Source organism: Cetorhinus maximus, chromosome 2 (genome assembly GCF_964194155.1).
Source record: "Cetorhinus maximus chromosome 2, sCetMax3.hap1.1, whole genome shotgun sequence".
Classification (NCBI taxonomy): Eukaryota; Metazoa; Chordata; class Chondrichthyes; order Lamniformes; family Cetorhinidae; genus Cetorhinus; species Cetorhinus maximus.
In genome coordinates, this window is record NC_135880.1 from 69744816 (window position 1) to 69765343 (window position 20528).

The 20528-nt window shown below is 43.3% G+C and overlaps 1 protein-coding gene across 3 annotated transcripts in view; it reads left to right on the plus strand.

Moving 5' to 3' along the window:
* Positions 1-20528, plus strand: part of pam (peptidylglycine alpha-amidating monooxygenase) — a 353785-nt gene that overhangs the window by 129319 nt on the left and 203938 nt on the right. For all 3 annotated transcript variants that reach the window (XM_078565974.1, XM_078565966.1, XM_078565978.1), the window contains exons 5-6: positions 8422-8509; positions 17128-17219. In XM_078565974.1, coding sequence (XP_078422100.1) covers positions 8422-8509; positions 17128-17219 — 180 coding nt within the window. The remainder of the gene's footprint in view (positions 1-8421; positions 8510-17127; positions 17220-20528) is intronic.

The following is a 20528-nucleotide window of genomic DNA, read 5'->3' on the forward strand; positions in this document are numbered from 1 at the left end:
GCCTCCCTGGTGCCAGGGTCAAGGATGACACCGTGTCACTGCAGGACATTCTCCTGGGGGAGGGTGAACAACCAGAGCTCGTAGTCCACATTGGTACCAATGACTTGTGTAGGAAGTGGGTGTGGTCCTGTAGACAGAATTTAGGGAGCTAGGTTGAATATTAGCAAGCAGGACCTCAAAAGCAGTAATTTCCGGATTACTCCCAGTGCCACGTGCCAGTGAGTGCAGAAATAGGAGGATAAGGCAGATGAATGCGCAGCTGGAAAGATGGTACAGAAGAGAGGGCTTTAGATTCCAAGGATACTAGGACTGGCTCTGGGGGATATGGCACCTGTACAAGCCAGATGGGTTGCACCTGAACAGAGCTGGGACTGAGTTCCTTGCAGGACGTTTTTCTGGTGCTTTTGGGGCGTCTTTAAACTAACTCAGCAGGGGTGTGGGAATCAGCAGTGAATATTAGAGAATAATACCAAGGTGCACAAAATATGGAGAGACAAATAACACTAGAATAGAGAATAGTAAGTTAATAGGCAGAGTCAGAATAAGGCAGAAAGTAATGAAGTCTAAATCAAGGTTATACTGCGTGTATGTGAATGCACGGAGTATTTAAGATTGGTGAGTTATAGCCACATTGCCATGTGGAAAGATGACGTTATGATTATAACAGAGGGCTGGTTCAAGGAAGGGCAGGACAGGATGTTGAATATTCCTGGGTATAAGGTATCCAGGAAAGATAAGGCAGGAAGAAAAGGAGGCAGGGTGGCGGTATTGGTTAAGGAGAGCATTGCAAGTGCTGGAGAAAGAAGATATCCCAGAGGATTCAAGGACAGAATCAATTTGGCTAGAGCTAAGGAACAAAAAAGGTGCAATTATATTGCTCAGTGTCATATATAGGCCACCAACTAGTGGGAAGGATGTAGAGGAACAAATAGAACCATAGAAAAGTTACAGCACAGAAGGAGGCCATTCAGCTCATCTTGTCCATGCCAGCCCGAGGACACCCAGGTGCCCGTTCTAATCCCACCTCCCTGCACCCGGCCCATGGCCCTGCAGCTTACAGCACTTAAGGTGCAGATCCAAGTACTTTTTAAAAGAGTTTAGAGTTTCTGCCTCTACCACCAACTTGGGCAGCGAATTCCAGACACCCACTACCCTCTGCGTAAAAAAGCTCTTCTTCATGTCCCCTCAACACCTTCTGCCACTTACCTTGAATCTATGTCTCCTGGTTCTAGAATTCTCCACCAAGGGAAACAATTTTATCCTGTCCACTCTATCTATTCCCCTCATAATTTTGTATACCTCAATCAAGTCACCTCTCAGCCTTCTTTGTTCTAAGGAAAATAACCCCAACCTATCCAATCTCTCCTCGTAGCTACACTTTTCTAACCCTGGCCACATTCTTGTAAACCTCCTCTGCAATCTCTCCAGAGCTATTACGTCCTTCCTGTAATGTGGTGACCAGAACTGCACAAAATACTCCAGTTGTGGCCTCACCAGTGTTTTATACAATTCCAACATTTTATCCTTACTTTTATATTCTATACCTCTGCCAGTGAAGGAGAGCATTCCATATGCCTTCTTTACAACCTTGTCTACTTGAACTGCTGCCTTCAGGGACCTGTGTACTTGTACGCCAAGATCTCTCACTTCATCTACCCCTCTTAGTATATTCCCATTTATTATGTAATCCCTGTAACTGTTTGACCTCCCTAAATGTATGACCTCACACTTCTCTAAGTTAAAATCCATCTGCCACTTTACCGCCCACTCCACCAACCCATCTATATCATTTTGGAGATTATGGCTATCCTCTACACTATCCACTACTCGGCCAATCTTTGTGTCATCTGCAAATTTCCCAATCGTGCCCCCCATGTTCACGTCCAAATCGTTAATAAATAACAGCAAGGGCCCCAACACCAAGACCTGTGGAACACCCCATAAGACAACTTTCCATTCGCAAGGGCGTCCATCGACCATTACCCTTTGTTTCCTGTTACAAAGCCAACCTTTTATCCAGTTTGCCATATTACCCTGAATCCCATGGGCTTTTACTTTCCTGACCAATCTGCCATGTGGGACCTTGTCAAATGCCTTGCTAAAATCCATGTACATAACATCCACTGCACTACCTTCATCAACCTTTCTTATTACTTCCTCAAAGAATTCAATCAAATTTGTGAGGCAAGACCTTCCTTTAACAAATCCATACTGAGCATCCCCGACTAGTCCGTGCCTTTCCACATGATAGTTAATCCTATCTCTCAGGATTGATTCTACTAATTTGCTCACCACCGATGTAAGACTAACTGGCCTATAATTTTTCTTTGATCCCTTTTTAAACAATGGAACTATGTTTGCATTTCTTCAGTCCTCTGGTACCTCCCCTGTATCTAGTGAAGATTGGAAAATCATCCTCAGAGCATCTGCTATCTCCTCTCTGACTTCCTTCAGCAGCCTCGGAAACAATCCATCTGGCCCTGGTGACTTACCAACTTTCAAGGATTTCAGCCCTTCGAGTACTTCCTCTATCTTTATGACTATCCCGTCCAATATCTCGCAGTGTTCCTCCTGGACTACTATATCTACATCCTCCCTTTCCTTTATAAACATGGAGACAAAATATTCATTCAAAAGCCTTCCCACAGCCTCTGCATCTACATACAAGTTTCCATCTTCATCTCTGATAGGTCCCATTTTTCCTTAACTAACCTTTTAGCATTAATGTATTGGTAAAACATCTTTGGGTTAAGTTTAACTTTACTTGCTAATCTTTTTTCATGCCCTCTCTTTGATTTCCTTATTTCCTTTTTTACTTCGTCCCTGTACTTCCTATATTCGTCTAGGCTATCTGCAGTGCTTAGCTCTTTGTGCCTATCGTATGCTTTCTTTTTCTGTTTGATTTTCCCCTGTATTCCTCTAGACAACCAGGGGGGTCTAGATTTGGCAGTACCATTCTTATTTTTGTCGGGGACATGTCTACTTTGTACAATTAGGATCTCGCTTTTTAGTGCTTCCCACTGGTTTTCCACTATTTTATCCTCCAGCAGTGCTGTCCAGTCCACCTCAGCCAAGTCCCTTCTCATTTCTGCAAAATTTGCCTTCCCCCAGTTCAAGACTTTTACTCCTGCCTTATCTCTGTCCTTTTCCATGGTAATGCTAAATCTAACTGAATTGTGATCACTGTCCCCGATATGGTCGCCAACTGTCACTTCACCCACTTGCCCTTCTTCGTTCCCCAAGACTAGGTCTAGAATTGCATCTCCTCTCATTGGGTTTGTCACTAATTGGTTGAAAAAAAATTCCTGGACACACTGCATGAATTTTTCTCCCTCAGTGCCGCTTATATTGTTTGAATCCCAGTTGATATTAGGATAGTTGAAGTCTCCTACTATTAATGCTCTCTTGTTCTTACAAGCAGAAATTTGCCTACATATTTGTTCTTCTATCTCCCTTTCACTATTTGGGAGTCTGTAGTATACTCCCAGGAGTGTGACTGCCCCTTTTTTATTTCTAAGCTCAATCCATAAAGCCTCATTTGTTGACCCATTCAGTATATCACCCCTTCTCACAACTGGAATTCACTCTTTAACCATTAGTGCTACCGCCCCCCTCCTTTTTTATCTCCTACTCTATCGTATCTGAAGACTCTATAGCCAGGGATATTTAGCTGCCAGTTTTGTCCCTCCTTTAGCCAGGTCTCCATTATAGCAATGACATCCTGCTGCCATGTTCCTACCTGTGCCCTTAACTCATCTACCTTGTTTGTAATACTCCTTGAATTGAAGTATAAACAGTTTAACCCCGTCAATTTCCCTTGCTGGACACTTTGTAAACTTTGCTTCTCCTGTAACTCCATGTCTATCACAACGTCCCTAGCTAATGATCTACCTCCATTTTTCTGATCTGAACCTGACCTATCTGATCCTACTCCTGGGATCGCATCTGCAAGGAAATTACAGAGAGGTGCAAACATTATAGAGTAATTATAATGGGGGACTTTAATTATCTAAACATAAACTGGTAGTGTAAAGTGCGAGAGTCACATGAGTTCCTAGAGTGTGCTCAGGAGAATTTTCTACAGCAATATGTGTCCAGGCCAACAAGAAAGGAGGCACTGCTAGACCTGGTTCTTTGAAATGAGGTGGGCCAAGTAGACAAGTGTCAGTGGGGGAACATTTAGGAGACAGTGATCATTGTATCATAAGGTTTAGGATGACGGTAGATAAGGACAATGGGCAATCCAGAGTAAGAATAATTAACTGGGGGTGAGCCGACTTCAATGGGACAAGAACAGAGCTGAGTTGGATAGACTGGAACCAAAGGCTGGCGGGAAAAACTGTGGCTGAACAAGGGGCTACCTTCAAAGAAGAAATAGCTTGGGCACAGTCAAGTTATGTTCCCTCAAAAGAGAAAGGTACGGCAGCAAATCCAGAGCTTCCTGGATGAAAGTGGAGATAGAAATTAAGATAAAGAAGAAAAAGTGTGCATATGACAGGTGCCAGGTAGAAAATATAATTGAGAACCAAGCTGAATACAGAAGGTTCAGAGCAGAGGTGAAGAAGCAAATAAGAGAAGCGAAGAGAGATTGTGAGAGAAGACTGGCAGCCAACATAAAGGGAAATCCCAAAGTCTTCTAGCGGCACACAAATTGTAAGAGGGTGGTAAAAGGAGGAGTAGCGCTGATAAGGGACCAAAAAAGGGATTTACACATGGAGGTGGGGGCATGGCTGAGGTGTTAAATGAATACTTTGCATCAGTCTTCATCAAGGAAGCCGATGCTCCCCAGGTCATGGTCACAGGGGATGAAACTCTGTCACTGGAAGGGTTCTAAATTTATAAGGAGGAGGTATTGGATAAACTGTTGATACTTAAAGGTGACACGGCACCGGGACCAGATGAGATGCATCCAAGGATATTGATGGAAGTAGGAGTGGAAATTGCAGGGACACAGGCCATAATCTTTCAGCCTTCCCTAGACTGAGGGAGGTACCAAAGGACTGGAGAATTCCAAACACTATGCCCCTGTTCAAAAAGGACTAAGGGTAAGCCCAGCATAAACAGTTTAACTTCAGTGGTGGGGAAGCTTCTAGAACCAATTATTCAGGATAGAATTATTAGTCACATGGAAAAATGTGGGTTGATTAGGAAAAGCCAGCATGGATTTCTTAAGGGAAAATCATGTTTCACTAACTTGCTGGAGTTTTTTGAAGAGGTAACAGGGTTGATGACAGTAATGATGTTGATGCGGTGTACATGGACTTCCGGAAGGCATTCGATACAGTGCCACACAACAGACTTGTGAGAAGTTATAGCTCATGGAATAAAAGGGACAGTAGCAACTTGATCCAAAATTGGCTGAAAAGTAGGAAACAGTGAGTAATGGTTAATGGATATTTTTCGACTAGAGGAAGATTATTCGTGAAGTTCCGCGGGGGCGGGGGAGTAGGGTTGGCATTTGGACCCTTGCTCCTCCTGATTTATATTAATAATCTAGATCTTGGTGTGCAGGGGGCAATTTCAAAGTTTGGATGATACAAAACTTCGAGGCATTGTAACCTGTGAGGAGGACAGTGTAAAACTTCAAATGGAAATAGACAAGTTGGTGGAGTAGGCAGATAGGTGGCAGATGAGGTTCAATGCAGAGATTTGTGAGAAGGTTCATTTTGGTAGGAAGAACGTGGAGAGACAATATAAAATAAGGGGTACAATTCTAAAGAGTGCAGGAGCAGAGGGACCTGGTGTATATGTGTATAAGCCATTCAAGGTGGCAGGACAGGTGGAGAGGGTAGTTAATAAAGCATACAGTATCCTAGGCTTTATTAATAGGGGCAAAGAGTACAAGATGCAAAGAGGTTGTGCTGAACTTGTATAGGATACTCGTTAGAATTCAGCTGGAGTATTGTGTACAGTTCTGGGTGACACACTTTAGGAAGGATGTGAATGCATTGGGGAGAGTGCAGAAGAGGTTTACAAAATGGTTCTGGGATGAGAAACTTCAGTTATGAAGGTAGATTAGAGAAGTTGGGAGTGTTCTCCTTGGAGAGGTGATGGCTGAGAGAAGATTTGATAGAGGTGTTCAAAATCATGAAGGGGATGAACAGAGTAAATAGGGAGAAACTGTTCCCGCTTATTAATGCATCGAGAAAGAGCGGACGCATATTTAAAGTGATTTGCAAAAGAAGCAAATGTGATGTGAGAAAATACTGTTTCACACAGCGAGTAGTTCTGGTCCCGAATGCCCTACCTGGAAGTGTGGTGGAGGTAGATTCAATCGAGACATTCAGGAGGGTATTGGGTGAATGTTTCTGTTTAAATAATATGCAGAGTTACAGGGAAAAGGCAGGAGAATTACGCTCAGTCATAATGCTTATTTGGAGAGCCGGTGCAGAGAGGATGGGCTGAATAGCCTCCTTTTGCACTGTAATGATTCTGTGATCTTGCAGATCCGGAATTGATAGATAAATTCTGCAGCCCATCATTTCACAAAGGTACAGAATAAGACAATAAGCAGCTGCAGCAGAGCCAACCATTTGGTCTTCAATAGATGGAAACCTGCAGACTTTGATATGCATGGTCAGAAAACCTGTCAGTGGTTACGACAGCATTGGTATGCAAAAAAGCCTATGCTTTGAAGACCTATAACATAAAGTTGAACCATATTGTTTATTGAAGAAAGGACCATAGCTTCCACTTGCTGGGATAATCTGGCAGCATCCTGACCATATCTGCAAATGCTACCTGTATTGGATACTGCCAGTGTTACTCTTTTTGGGGATGGATGTTGAAGATAGGATTGTTTTCATGTTTAAACATATAGAATAAAGCATTGTGTGTCGTGGTTAATGTAAGGCACAATCTTTTGTTCCTAGCTTTGACCAGAATTTAATTTTAAGTAAATCGGTCAGAACACTATAAAGGAAAATATCATTTTTCCAATATTACTGTGGGGTACTGTGAAACAGGCTTGTGGGGGCTGTGTGTATGTTTGTGTGCATGTGTGACTAATTTAATCAAACTGAAGACAGTCAGACTGCAAGGTTTAAATCATCAAAGGGTTAGGTGTAAAAGCCTGCATTTTGAAGTGGAGATGAACAAGCTAAGATGGGATACAGGTACATACAATGTGAATAGGAATTTGCATTAGGAGATAAATGAGAAGTTGAATTTTTAACGGCTGAATTGTAAAAGAAATAAAAGGAAGTTTTACAAGTGGCAAAGATCATAAATGAAGAAAGCAAAGTTATTAAGTTAACCAGTATATTACTGGAGAGGGGATGAGGAGTCTCATGCTATGATACATAAAACAAGTACTCAGACTCCTATGTCAGAGGTACTGTATTTTGGATAAGATAATTAAACTTCTTAGGTGGACACAAAAGATCTCGGGCCAGATCTTCCCGTCTCCAGATCATCGGAAACTGGACATATGACCAAGGATGCACGTCAGGACTCTGTGGAAGCCCTGACACATGGACCTATGTGGGAATTGCCCAGGAATTTTAAACTTCCAGTAGGCAGTGCCCCTGCTCCTTGGGACCCTCCGCGAATGTTTCTGACTCTGAGCTGGAATTGGAAACTTCAGACAGTTCCATGGGATTTACCTGGATAGTTACCCAGGAAATATTAGACAGATTAAAATCTAGTCCAACATCTGGGTAACTCCACAGCTGACTTGTGCCTGTCCTCGCCACAATCCCCTGACGACCCTCTGACTACTACCCAACTAGCCCCCTGAGCACCTGACTACCATGCCCCCCCAAGAGCAGACCTGTGCCTCCTCCCCGAGAGCTGACCGCCCCGTGCCTCGCTCCCCCGAGACCCAACACCCGGGGGCCCCCCCGAGACCCGTCCATCCCTGCGCACCACCCTCCCCATACAAAATCCAAGCAGCCCTGCCCACCCCCGAGGTTGTGAAAGATGCAATTTAAATGTTTGTTCCTTCTTTAATTTAATAATGTTGTAGATGTAAATAGCTTTCGATATTTAAATATTCTAATAATTTCTTGAGAAAATTAGAATTATATCAAATTATGAATGATCCATAGGTTTAATGATTTTATATAAAGGAATCGAGGGTTAACTTGATGAATAAAACTCAAGCTGCGTTTAATACAACAAAAAGACTGTGCATGAATAAGTAACTTGCTAATTGCTTTGGAGTCATTATGATGTGATTTTAAATTTAGAGCATGTACTTAGAATCTGCATCTCAAACAATAACAAAAATACTTGAGTTTGCAGAGGAAGAGGCACTTTTACACCTTTGTTCACCTTTGCTGTTTGTATTCAATAAGAGTTGGTGTTTTTTCAACAGCACTGTGCTGTTGGAAAATACTCAAACGAACCCTGCAAGAGTGCAGATGATGTCACAAAAGTTAATGAGGCACAAAGTGTAATAATTTCCATTTCATTTTGCAGTTGACTTTAAACCTCATGCAAGCATGGAGACTGCTCATCATATGTTACTGTTTGGATGCAGCATGCCAGCCACGAATGAGGATTATTGGTAATGATTTTAGCTTGTATTTCCAAAATGTTTAAAAGATGCTACAATGTGAACTTGCTTTCCAAATAATGAATCATTTTATAGCACAAATTATAGGGAATAGCAATAATCCAGTGTTCATTGAAGGAGTTTGCTCTTCCCAACCTGTTTCTTGTTGTGCATGTATACACTGATTACAAAAATAAAGCAAGGACAGTTTAATACAATAACGTTCTGTTGAGTAAATTGCAAGGATATAAACCTATTTTAGTTGTGCCCAGGTCATGTTATAAATTCTGAATGTAAGCTGTTCGAGAAATTTCAACTGAAATTCCTTGTTTAATCTATTGCCTGATTATTTTGCATCTAGACATTGTATAGTTTAAAATTATGTTTAATATAGTTTGTTACTGATGTTGCAGGAGTGATAATTTAGAATCTCAAAGGAGCAGGACACTGTCCACAAATATGTTGCCCTGCCATTACCGCTAATATTTAAGCCATTTTTAATATATTTTAAGGAGATGTATATAAAATATATATTGTAATTTTTTAAAAAATTCATTTACGGGATGTGGGTGTTGCTGGCTAGGCCAGCATTTGTTGCCCATCCCTAATTGCCCTTGAGAAGGTGGTGGTGAGCTGCCTTCTTGAACTGCTGCAGTCCACATGGTGTAGGTACACTGACAGTGCTCCTGGGGAGAGAGTTCCAGGATTTTGACCCAACGACCGTGAAGGAACAGTGATATAATTCCAAGTCAGGATGGTGAATGGCTTGGAGGAGAGCTTCCAGGTGGCGATGTGCGAAAGTAGCAGCTGCCCTTGTCCTTGTAGATGGTAGCAGTCATGGGTTTGGAAAGGGCTTTGATGAGTTTCTGCAGCGCATCTTGTAGATAGTACACACTGCTGCCACTGTTCATCAGTCGTGGAGGGAGTGAATGTTTGTGGATGGGGTGCCAATCAAGTGAGCTGCTTTATCCTGGATGGGGTCAAGCTTCTTGAGTGTTGTTGGAGCGGCACTCATCCAGGCAAGTGGAGAATATTCCATCAGACTCCTGACTTGTACCTTGTAGATGGTGGACAGGCTTTTGGGGAGTCAAGAGCTGAGTTACTTGCCACAGGATTCCCAGCATCTGACCTGCTCTGGTAGCTAGAGTATTTATTTGGCTAGTCCAGTTCAGTTTTTGGCCAATGGTAAGCCCCAAGATGTTGATAGTGGGGGATTCAGCACTGATAAGGCCATTAAATATCAAGGAGCAATGGTTAGATTCTATCTTATTGGAGATGGTCATTGCCTGGCACTTGTGTTGTGCAAATGTTACTTGCCACTTGTCAACCCAAGCCTGGATATTGTCCAGGTCTTGCTGCATTTGGACATGCATTGCTTCAGTATCTGAGGAGTCTTGAATGGTGCTGGACATTATGCAATCATCACCGAACATCCCCACTTCTGACCTTGGGAGGAAGGTCATTGATGAAGCATCTGAAGATGGTTGGGTGTAGGACAGTACATAAAACATCATTCTCCACATCTGCTGATATGTTATTGCTTTCCTGAGCTTGAGTATTCACTCAAAATGAGATCCAGCCAACCTTTGATACTAAGCAAAAACAGAAAATGCTGGAAAAACTCAACAGGTCTAACAGCATCTGTGGAGAGAAAAACAGAGTTACCACTTCAAGTCCGTATAACTCTTCTTCAGAGCTAAAGAGAAGTAAAAATGTGATGAAATTTATACTGTTTAAGGGGGGGTGGAGCAGGTGAAGATGGATAGAAGGCCAGCGATAGATGGGGACAAAGGAGAGATTGGCAAAAATGTCGTGAACAAAAGGACAAAGGGGGTGTTAATGGTAGAGGTAAAGGCTAAAGGAGGTGTTGATAGTGGCATTAAGATAAGAAAGCAGAATGTGATAATAACAGGACAAGGGTAAGCACTCTGAAAAGAACAACATGAACAAGTGACAGATGGTCCTTGTGGGGGTGGGGTGGGGGGAGGGGACAGTGGTGGGGACAAAAGATCGAAAATGGGATAAAAGGTAGGGATAAAACAATGAATAAATGAATAAAAATGAAAATAAATAAAAATAAGTGGATATTCACCAAGGCTTCTTAGACAGCACTTTCCAAACCCATGGCCACTACCATCTAGAAGGACAAGGGTAGCAGATAGATGGGAACACCACCATCTGTAAGTTCCCCTCCAAGCCACTCACCATCCTGACTTGGAAATATATCGCTGTTCTTTCACTGTTGCTGGGTCTAAATCCTGGAACTCCCTTCCTAACAGCACTGTGGGTACACCTACACTACATGGACTGCAGTGGTTCAAGAATGCAGCTCACCACCACCTTCTCAAGGGCAACTAGGGATGGGAAATAAATGCTGGCCCAGCTAGCAAAGCCCACATCTCATGAATGAATTAAAAAAAAACACCATTCACGACTCCTCAGAAACTGAAGCAGCCCATGTCCATATGCAGCAGGATCTGGACAATATTCAGGCTTGTGCTGATTAGTAACAAGTAGCAGGCAATGGCCATCTCCAACAAGAGAAAATCTAACTATCTTGCCTTGACATTGAATGACATTACCATCACTGAATCCCCCTATATCAACATCCTGGGAGTTTACCATTGATCAGAAACCAAACTGGACTAGCCATATAAATACTATGGCTATAAGAGCAGGTCAGACGCTTGGAACTCTGTGGACAGTAATTCACCTCCTGACTCCCCAAAGCCTGTCCGCCACCTACAAGCCACAAGTCAGGAGTGTGATGGAATACTCTCCACTGGCTTGGTTGAGTGGGCAGCTCCCATAACACTCAAGAAGTTTGACACCATTCAGGACAAAACAGCCTACTTGATTGGCATCAAATCTACCACTCCCTTCACCACTGACGCACAATGGTAGCAGTGTGTAACCTACAAGATGCACTGCAGCAACTCACCCAGACTCCTTCGACAGCACCTTACAAACCTACAACTTCTACCTCCTAGAAGGAGAGCAGATGCTTGGGAACACCACCGCCTTCAAGTTCCCTTCCCAAGTCACACACCACCCTGACTTAGAAGGAAATCAGCCTTCCTTCACTGTTGCTGAGTCAAAATTCTGGAACTCCCTTCCTAACAGCACAGTGCGCGTTCCTACAACGCATGGACTTCAGTTTATGAAAGCAGCACACTACCACCTATGCTGATAGTGCGGGATTCAGAGATGGTAATGCCATTGAACATCAAGGGCGATGGTTGGATTCTCTCTTGTTGGAGATGGTCATTGCCTGACACTTGTGTGACACGAATGTTACTTGCCACTTGTTAGCCCAAGCCTGGATATTGTCTGAGCAGTCGTAAATGGTGCTGAACATTGTGCAATCATCAGCGAACATCCCCACTCCGGACCTTATGATGGAGGGAAGGTCATTGCTGAAGATGGTTGGGCCGAGGACACTGCCCTGAGGAACTCCTGCAGTGATGTCCAGGAGCTGAGACGACTGACGCCCAACAACCACAACCATCTTCCTTCGTGCTAGGAATGACTCCAACCAATGGAGAGTTTCCCCCCGATTCCCATTGCCTCCAGTTTTACTGGAGCTCCTTGATGCCACACTCAGTCAAATGCGGCCTTGATGTCAAGGGCAATCACTCTCCCCTCACCTTGAGAGCTCAGCTCTTCGGTCCATGTTTGAACCAAGGCTGTAATGAGGTCAGGAACTGAGTCGCCCTGGCAGAACCCAAACTGGGCGTCAGTGAGCAGGTTAGTGCTAAGCAAGTGCCGTTGTTTGCACTGTTGGTGACTTCTTCCAATACTTTACTGATGGGGTGGTAATTGGCCGGGTTGGATTTGCCCTGCTTTTTTGTGTACAGGATATTTCTGGGCAATTTTCATCATTGCTGGGTAGATGCCAGTGTTGTAGCTGTACTGGAACAGCTTGGCTAGGGGCATGGCAAGTTCTGGAGCACAAGCCTTCAGAACTATTGCCGGAATATTGTCAGGGCCCATAGCCTTTGCAGTATCCAATGCTTTCAGCCGTTTCTTGATATCACGTGGAGTGAATGGTGTTGAACATTAATTATCAGCGAACGTCCCCACTTCTGACTTATGACGGAGGGAAGGTCATTAATGAAGCAGCTGAAGATGTTTGACCCTAAGACATTATCCTGAGGAACTTTTGCACCAATGTCCTGGAGCTGAGATGATTGACCTCCAACAACCACAACTATCTCCATTTGTGCTAGGCATGACTCCAGCCAGCGGACAGTTTTCCCCCAATTCCGATTGCATCCAGTTTTGCTAGGGCGCCTTGATGCCATACTCGGTCAAATGATGCTTTGTTGTCGAGGGCAGTCACTCTCACCTCACGTCTGGAGTTCAGCTGTTCTGTCCATGTTTGGGCCAAGGCTGCAATGAGGTCAGGAGCTGAGTGGCCCTGGTGAAATGCATACTGAAGCATCAGTGAGCAGGTTATTGCTGAGTAAGTGCTGCTTGATAGCACTGTCAATGACACTTTCCACCATGCTGCTGTTGATCGAGAGTAGACTGATGGTGAGCTAATGGGCTGGGTTGGATTTCACCTTTTTGTGGCAAGGATGTACCCTAGGCAATTTTTCACATTGTAGGGTAGATGCTCGTGCTGTAGCCGTTCTCGAACAGCTTGGTTAGGAATGCAGCTGGTGTTGGAGCGGAAGTCTTCTGTACTATTGCCAGAATGCTGTCAGGGCCCATAGCCTTTGCAGTATCCAGTACCTTCAGCCGTTTCTTGATACCACATAGAATTAATCAAATTGGGGTGAAGATTGGCATTTATGGTGCTGGGGACCTCTGGAGGAGGCCAAGATGGATCATCTATTCAGCACTTCTGGCTGAAAATTGCTGCAAATGCTTCAGTCTTGTCTTCTGCAGTGATATGCTGGGCTGTCCAATCGTTGAATATGGAGATATTTGTGGAGCCTCCTCCAGTTAGTTGTTTAATTGTCCACCACCATTCAAGACTGGATGTGGCAGGACTGCAGAGCTTAGATCTGATACATTGATGTGTGATCACTTAGCTCTGTCTATCGTATGCTGCTTCCATTGTTCGACAAGCAACTTATTCTGTGTTGTAGCTTTACATTTCATTTGACACCTCGTTTTTAGGTATGTCTGGTGTTGGCATGCCCTCCTGCACTCTTCATTGAGCCAGGGTTGATCCCTTGGTTTGAAGGTAATAGTAGAGTGGGGATATGCCGGGCCATGAGGTTACAGATTGTGATTGTATAAAATTCTGTTGCTGATTGCCCACAACGCCTCATGGATGCCCAGTCTTGAGTTGCTAGATCTGTTGAAAATCAATCCCATTTAGCATGGCGGTAGTGCCTCACAACCCGATGGAGGGTATACTCAACGTGAAGATGGGACTTCGTCTCCACAAGGATTGTGCGGTGGTCATTCCTACCAGTACTGTCATGGACAGATGCATCTGCGACAGGTAGATCGGTGAAGATGAGGTCAAATAGGCTTTTCCCTCTTGTTGGTTCCTTCACCACCTGCTGAAGACCCAGTTGAACAGTTATGTCTTTTTGGACCCGGCTAGCTCGATCTGTAGTAGTGCTACTGAGTCACTCTTGCTGATGGACATTGAAGTGCCCTATCCAGAGTACATTCTGTGCCCTTGTCACAGGAAGCCTTCAGTGCTTCCTCCAATTTGTTTTCAACATGGAGTACTGATTCATCACCTCAGGGGGGAACGGTAAGTGGTAACCAGCAGGAGGTTTCCTTGCCCACATTTGACTTGATGCCATGAGACTTCATGGGGTCCAGAGTCGATGTTGAGGACTCCTAGGGACATCTCCAACCCGACTGCATATCACTGTGCCACCACTTCTGGGTCTGTGTTGTCAGTGGAACAGGACATACCCAGCGATAGTGGTATCTGGGACATTGTCTGTAACTATGATTCCCTGAGTGTGACTGTATCAGGCTGCTGTTTGACTAGTCTGTGGGACAGCTCACCCAAATTTTGCATAAGCTGCCAGATATTAGTAAGGAGGACTTTGCAGGGTCAACAAGGCTGGGTGTGCCATTCTCGTTTCCATGCCTAGGTTGATGCTGGGTGGTCCTTCTGGTTTCATTCCTCGTAGACTTGGTAGTGGTTTGATACAACTGAGTGGCTTGCTAGGCTATTTCAGAGGGAATTTTAAAAGTCAACCACATTGCTGTGGGTTTGGAGTCAAATCTGGGCCCGTCCAGGTAAGGAAGGCAGATTTCCTTCCCGAATGAATCAGATGTGTTTTTGTGACAATCGACAATGGTTTTGTGGTCACCATTGGACTAGCTTTTCGTTCCAGATTTGTTGTTAGTTGAATTTAAACCCCACTAGCTGCCATGGTGGTATTTGAACCAGTGTCCCCAGAGCATTAGCCTAAGCCTCTGGATCACTAGTCCAGTGACATTACCACTATTCTACCGCCTCCCCCAAATGAATTGGCGTTGAATGTGAAGGGTAGATGGTTACATTATCTCTTGTTGGAGATAATCATTACCTTGTACTTGTGTGGCGTGAATGTTACTTGTCACTTATCAGCCCAAGGCTGAATGTTGCCCAGGTCTTGCTGCATATGGACATAGGCTGCTTCAGTACCTGAGGAGCTACAAGTGGTACTCAACATTTGTGCAAACATCAGCAAACATCCCCACTTCTGACCTTATATTGGAGGGAAGGTCATTGATGAAGCAGTTGAAGATGGTTGGGCCTAGGACACTACCCTGAAGAATTCCTGCAATGATGTACTGCAACTGAGATTGACCTTCAACAACCTCAGCCATCTTCCTTTGTGTACGAATGACTCCAACCAGTGGAGAGTTCCCTCCCCCCTCCCCGATTACCATTGAGTTCAATTTTGTACACAAAGATTCTTGGCCAACTTCATAGGGGGCTGTCCTCGGCTGCTCTGTGGCTGGTTGTCTTAAATGTATTTAATTTATTTTCAAGTTGTCAGTTTGTTCACCCCTGTTCATGTGCATTTTTGGGGGTGCTGTTCTAGATGTTGCTACTGGACCCTGCACATGTTGCCAATAGGTTGCATTGTGGCCACTGGACTCTGAAACCTGTATTATAATCCCCTCCTCCATTCCCTCCCCCTCAGTTGCCTCATCTCCTTCCCCTTGACCCCTTGAGTCCTCCTGCTTTTGGGCCCCCACTTGATTTCTGTTCCTCAGCCCTTTGCACCCCTACACTCTTCTCTCCTACTCGCTTTTCTTCTGACCCACCTTTGGCAGCTCACCACCCTTCTCATCTACATTCTTGTTAGAACTCGCATATTGGCATCACTGGAACCTCTGGGGTCCAGCTAGCATCATTGAATTCTCTTCTTGCCCCAACCTCAACTCCCGCCACATTTGTAACTTTCTTCTCTATGTTACAGCCGTCCTTGGCTTCTAATGTTGTGCGACAATGCATCTCCCCTGTCCACCAATCCCAACTCTAAGACTGCTTTACTTTCTCTCATCTTTGCTCCTCCAGGCTACCAACTTTCTCAAGTTTCTCTCCCCCTCAGCAGCCTCTAATTCTCAAGTTATTTCATCTTCTCTTCTACATTTTGTTTTAATCTCTTTTGTCTGATGTTCTAAATCACAAAACAAATTTCCAGTTTTGCTTGCTCAGCCTTTTGATTTTGAATGGTTATTTGAGGCATGTTTTGTGCAGCAAATAAGTTTTGTTCACTTTAATATAATGAGACTAATGTAACCCACATCATCTTGTTAATAATTAAAGTGTCGATTGCTAATATGTATGTCATGTAAGAGTATAGCACATCTGGTAATTTTTGTCTTAATTATGTTTCTTTAATTTTTCTAAATATTAATAACTTTCTACTAACCTGTAAGACTCCCCAGCATCTGTTTGCACAATGTGTGACATAGCAGAGCAGTTTCCAGATTTATAAAATTCTTCTGTAATGATAAATGAGGCTCCACCACATCATCATCCCTTCGTATCCTGTTGTGTGGTTCCGTGGATATCAGCCTTAGGCTGTTCAGCTGTGGAGGGAATCAAACTTGAGCCCCATTCAGTCTTCAGCTAACACTTACATACCTCTGCATTTTCCAGCAAAAGTCACTATCTAGTGATGAGGGACTGGGAATCTGGTTGATTTGATTCCATTTTAAAACTAGGGATGGTAAGTATCATTTTAACACTGAATTAATGCAATGCTTTTAAGGTTGCCATTCACTCTGAAATGCAGTCAACTGGCACGAGTGACGGGAGTTCAGTTTTACAGTAAAAATTTGGTTTTAGTAAACATGGGTCATTGTGATAAAATATCTTCTTCCTCCTATGATTAACACATTTTGTAAATCAATGACAGCTGTCATATGGATTTGTTTTAAAGAAATATAAAACAATTATCTAGAAATTGGAAGTTCCTGGTGTGTCTTAATTAATTTTGGATAGCAGTGTAGAGATAGCAGTATGAAACTTAAGTAGGGTGCTCTGCCATTAGTTTGATTGCAAGAAGTAAATACATCTGTTTTTAAAGAGAGACTACCATCCGAACAATTGTGTTGAAAAGAACTTTTGTACCATTAGCAACTTTAAACGTTGTTTTTGACAGCAACACTTTCATCATTATTCACTCCATTTGTTTCTCCTTTTCCAGGGACTGTGGTGGTAGATATGGCACTTGCTTAGATGAAGCTAAAATCATGTATGCTTGGGCTAGAAACGCTCCACCCACACGATTACCTGCTGGTATGTCTCTTTTTGAAATTAATTGCGTGTAAATGCGGATTGTTTATATCAATACCTGTATCGTTTTTAATTTACCCTTCACTATTATCTTTCTACCATCGCCTCAGGATGTACCCAAAAATCTATCATAACCAAGGTTCCCTCTAAATTGCATGGGTGCACTACTGTGCAAAGATCTTCAACTTATGCAGTGAAACAAACAGGCCATGCACAACAAAGACAAATTGGAGGGATCATTGTCCATTGACTTTTTCCTCCTGCCCCTTGGTGAAATCATTCACAAATATAGGAACATAGGACTTAGGAGCAGGAGTAGGCCATCCAGCCTTTTGAGTCTGTTCCACCTTTCGATAAGGTAATAGATGATCAGAAATGTAATCACAACTCCTCTTTCATGTCTGCCCTCCCATAACCCTTGACTCCCTTGTCTATCAAAATCTGTCCAATATGTGACCAACTCCAACCAATGTGGGATCATAAACACTGATACCTAGCTCTGTCTCTTTATCACCTCTCTTGACCCCTTCCTTCACTGCCTCTGTGCTGTCACATCACTTGTCAAGTGTTCATTATTGGATGAGCCCCAATTTTCTCCAACTAAAGAAAGGATGACCTCGCATGTACACAGCGCCTTTTGTGACCTTACAATCTCCCAAAATGCATCACAGCCTAATTGTTATCATTAAGTTGTAATCGTTATGTCCTCTAAAACAGCAGCCACTTTCTGCACAGCAAATTTCCACACCAACAGCATTGAGCTAAATAACCAGAAATTATATTTAGCTGTGTTGATTGAGGGTGTGGAAAGGGGAAAATACTTAACAGCCTTATTCCCCATAGTATTTCGTAGAATAATGGAATCACATGGCACAGAAGGAGACCTTACAGCTCACTACGCTCTTTGGTAGTGCTCTGAGTTGGTCCCACTCCCCTGCTCTTTCCCCATAGCCCTGCAGATTTTTCTTTTTCAAGTATATATACAATTCTCTTTTTAAAGTTAATATTGAATCTGTTTCCAACATCCCTTTAGGCAATGTGTTCCAGATCATCTCGACTTGCTGTGTGAAAGCAAAAGAAGCTCCTTATTTGCTTTTGGGTTTTTTTCCCAATTATTTTTCCATATTTATCAAAATCCTTCATAATTTAGAACACTTCTATTATTATTATTATACTTTCTAACAGCTCTGTGGGTGTCCCTACGCCACCTGGATGCTGCTATGCTTCAGGTCAAGGATTTTGTGAATTTATCCAATCCCTTTTTTTTTGTGAGACTGACTTTGAAGAACATACCTCCTGGCAATATTTTCCAGTATAAGCCTTTTTTGAAATAAATCTTTGAAGGCATCCATTTAGGCAGCAACTAAATAGCTAAGCAAGGCCAATTTTGACTGTAACTGTTTCTCCCACTCCACTGCAGAACCACATTGAGTGAAGTGAATGTTGTCAATGAAAGTTGGTTCACAACAAGGGGGGTAACCTTAAAATGAAAGCTGGGTCATTAAGGGGTGATGTTAGGAAGCTTTTATTCACATAAAAGGTGGTGAGTTTATTGACAATAGTGAACAGTATGTACAAGTGATTAACACCAGGCTGTGCAACTAATTCTCCTTAACCTTCCTAACCCTGCCGCTATGTCTTGGTGCTGCCCGGCCATCCACAGTGGAGGTGAGACAGCCTGCTGACTGCGATGCCCTGTCTGTGATCTTGGTGGACGTCCTCTGAAGGGCCGAGACCTGGAGGGCCTGCTTTCTCTCTTCCCCCAAAAAACTATTGAGGCGCGGTCAATTGGAAACAAGATTAGTAGATTTTTGGAAGGCAAGGATATTAAAGGACAGGGACCAAGGTGGCGTAGAGGTACAGATAAATCATGATCCAATTGAATGGTGAAATAGGCTTTGAAGGTCTGAATGACTGTTTATGCCTCATTGACAGTGGTGAATGAGACAGACAGAGAATGCCACCAATGTCTTGAAATATATCCACCCTCTGTGAGTCCAACTGTTAATCCATCCTGGTACAAAATTTTCCCACTCAAAAGTCAATTCCCCCATTTACAAAAATCTGAAAAATCTGTCTCAAATAAAGTGACCCTACAACCAGTGCACAAAAGAAATATTTTGAGTTAACGCTTGTGGGAGCAGTTCTAACTGGAGTGTGTGGACTATTTATTTAAGTGCATGGCCCCCTTGATTTTTTTCCTTGCACAGCTGCACACAAATGGTAATTGAAAGGAGCTGGCTTATGTGTGGCCTGCACAGAGACTTTTGTGCACCAATGCATAGAACATTGGTTCCATGATGGGAGAAGGAAGTATTTTTTGTGTAAAGTTGAAAGAAAAATAATTGCTCCAACCACCCCCCGCCGCCCCTGACTAACAAATCAGCCGATCTCTGAGAAGGTGATGAAATGCGCTGATAGCTCTGTCAGCTCTCAGAGCAGGAGTGCAGATGGCTGAATCCCACCTCAGTAATCTACAACACTGTGATCCTACTGCAAGGGGAGAACAGTGCTACAAAAGACTTGGAAATGTATCAGCCAGTTACATTCCCACTGTGGGAAGTGGTAATGCTATCTGTCCATTTTCTATTAAATTAGCTGCTGCTTAAACCATTTGAAGGTAGGCCACAAGCTGCATTTGCTCATCAATTGGTCATTTGACCACATTAACTCTTTGTCTAAAATTAAATCAAAGAGAAAGTGGCATTGTCACTGGACTAGTATTCCAGAGGCCCAGGATAGTGCTCTGGGGACCCGGGTTCAAATCCGACCACGGCAGATGGTGAAATTTGAACCCAATAAAAATCTGGAATTATAAGTCTGATAACGACCCCACAAAACCATTGCCGATGGTTTCACTAATGTCCTTTAGGGACGTTTTGGCCTATATGTGACTCCAGACCCACAGCAATGTGCTTGACTCTTAAATGCTCTCTGAACAAGGGCATTTAGGGCAATAAATGCTGGCCTAGCCAGTGACACCCACATGAATGAATATTAAAAAAAACTGCTTTGTTAGCAAAATCTTCCAAAAGCCAATGAGATTTTCCAGTTGTAATTAAGGATGAAGCAGTATTTCCTCAGATTGTTCTGTGCCTGAGAGCTGTCTGTGACTGATTTATTTGCTATAAAGACAAAGGCACAAATCTAGCCATAAAAATGAAATGGCGTGAATGATTTAATAGGAACATTGAAATTAACATAGAACTTAGGCCATTTTTGGTCTTTCGAGCCTGCTCTGCCACCCACTAACATAATGGCTGATCTGATTGTGGTCTCGACTCCACCTTCCTGTTTGCCCCCATAACCGTT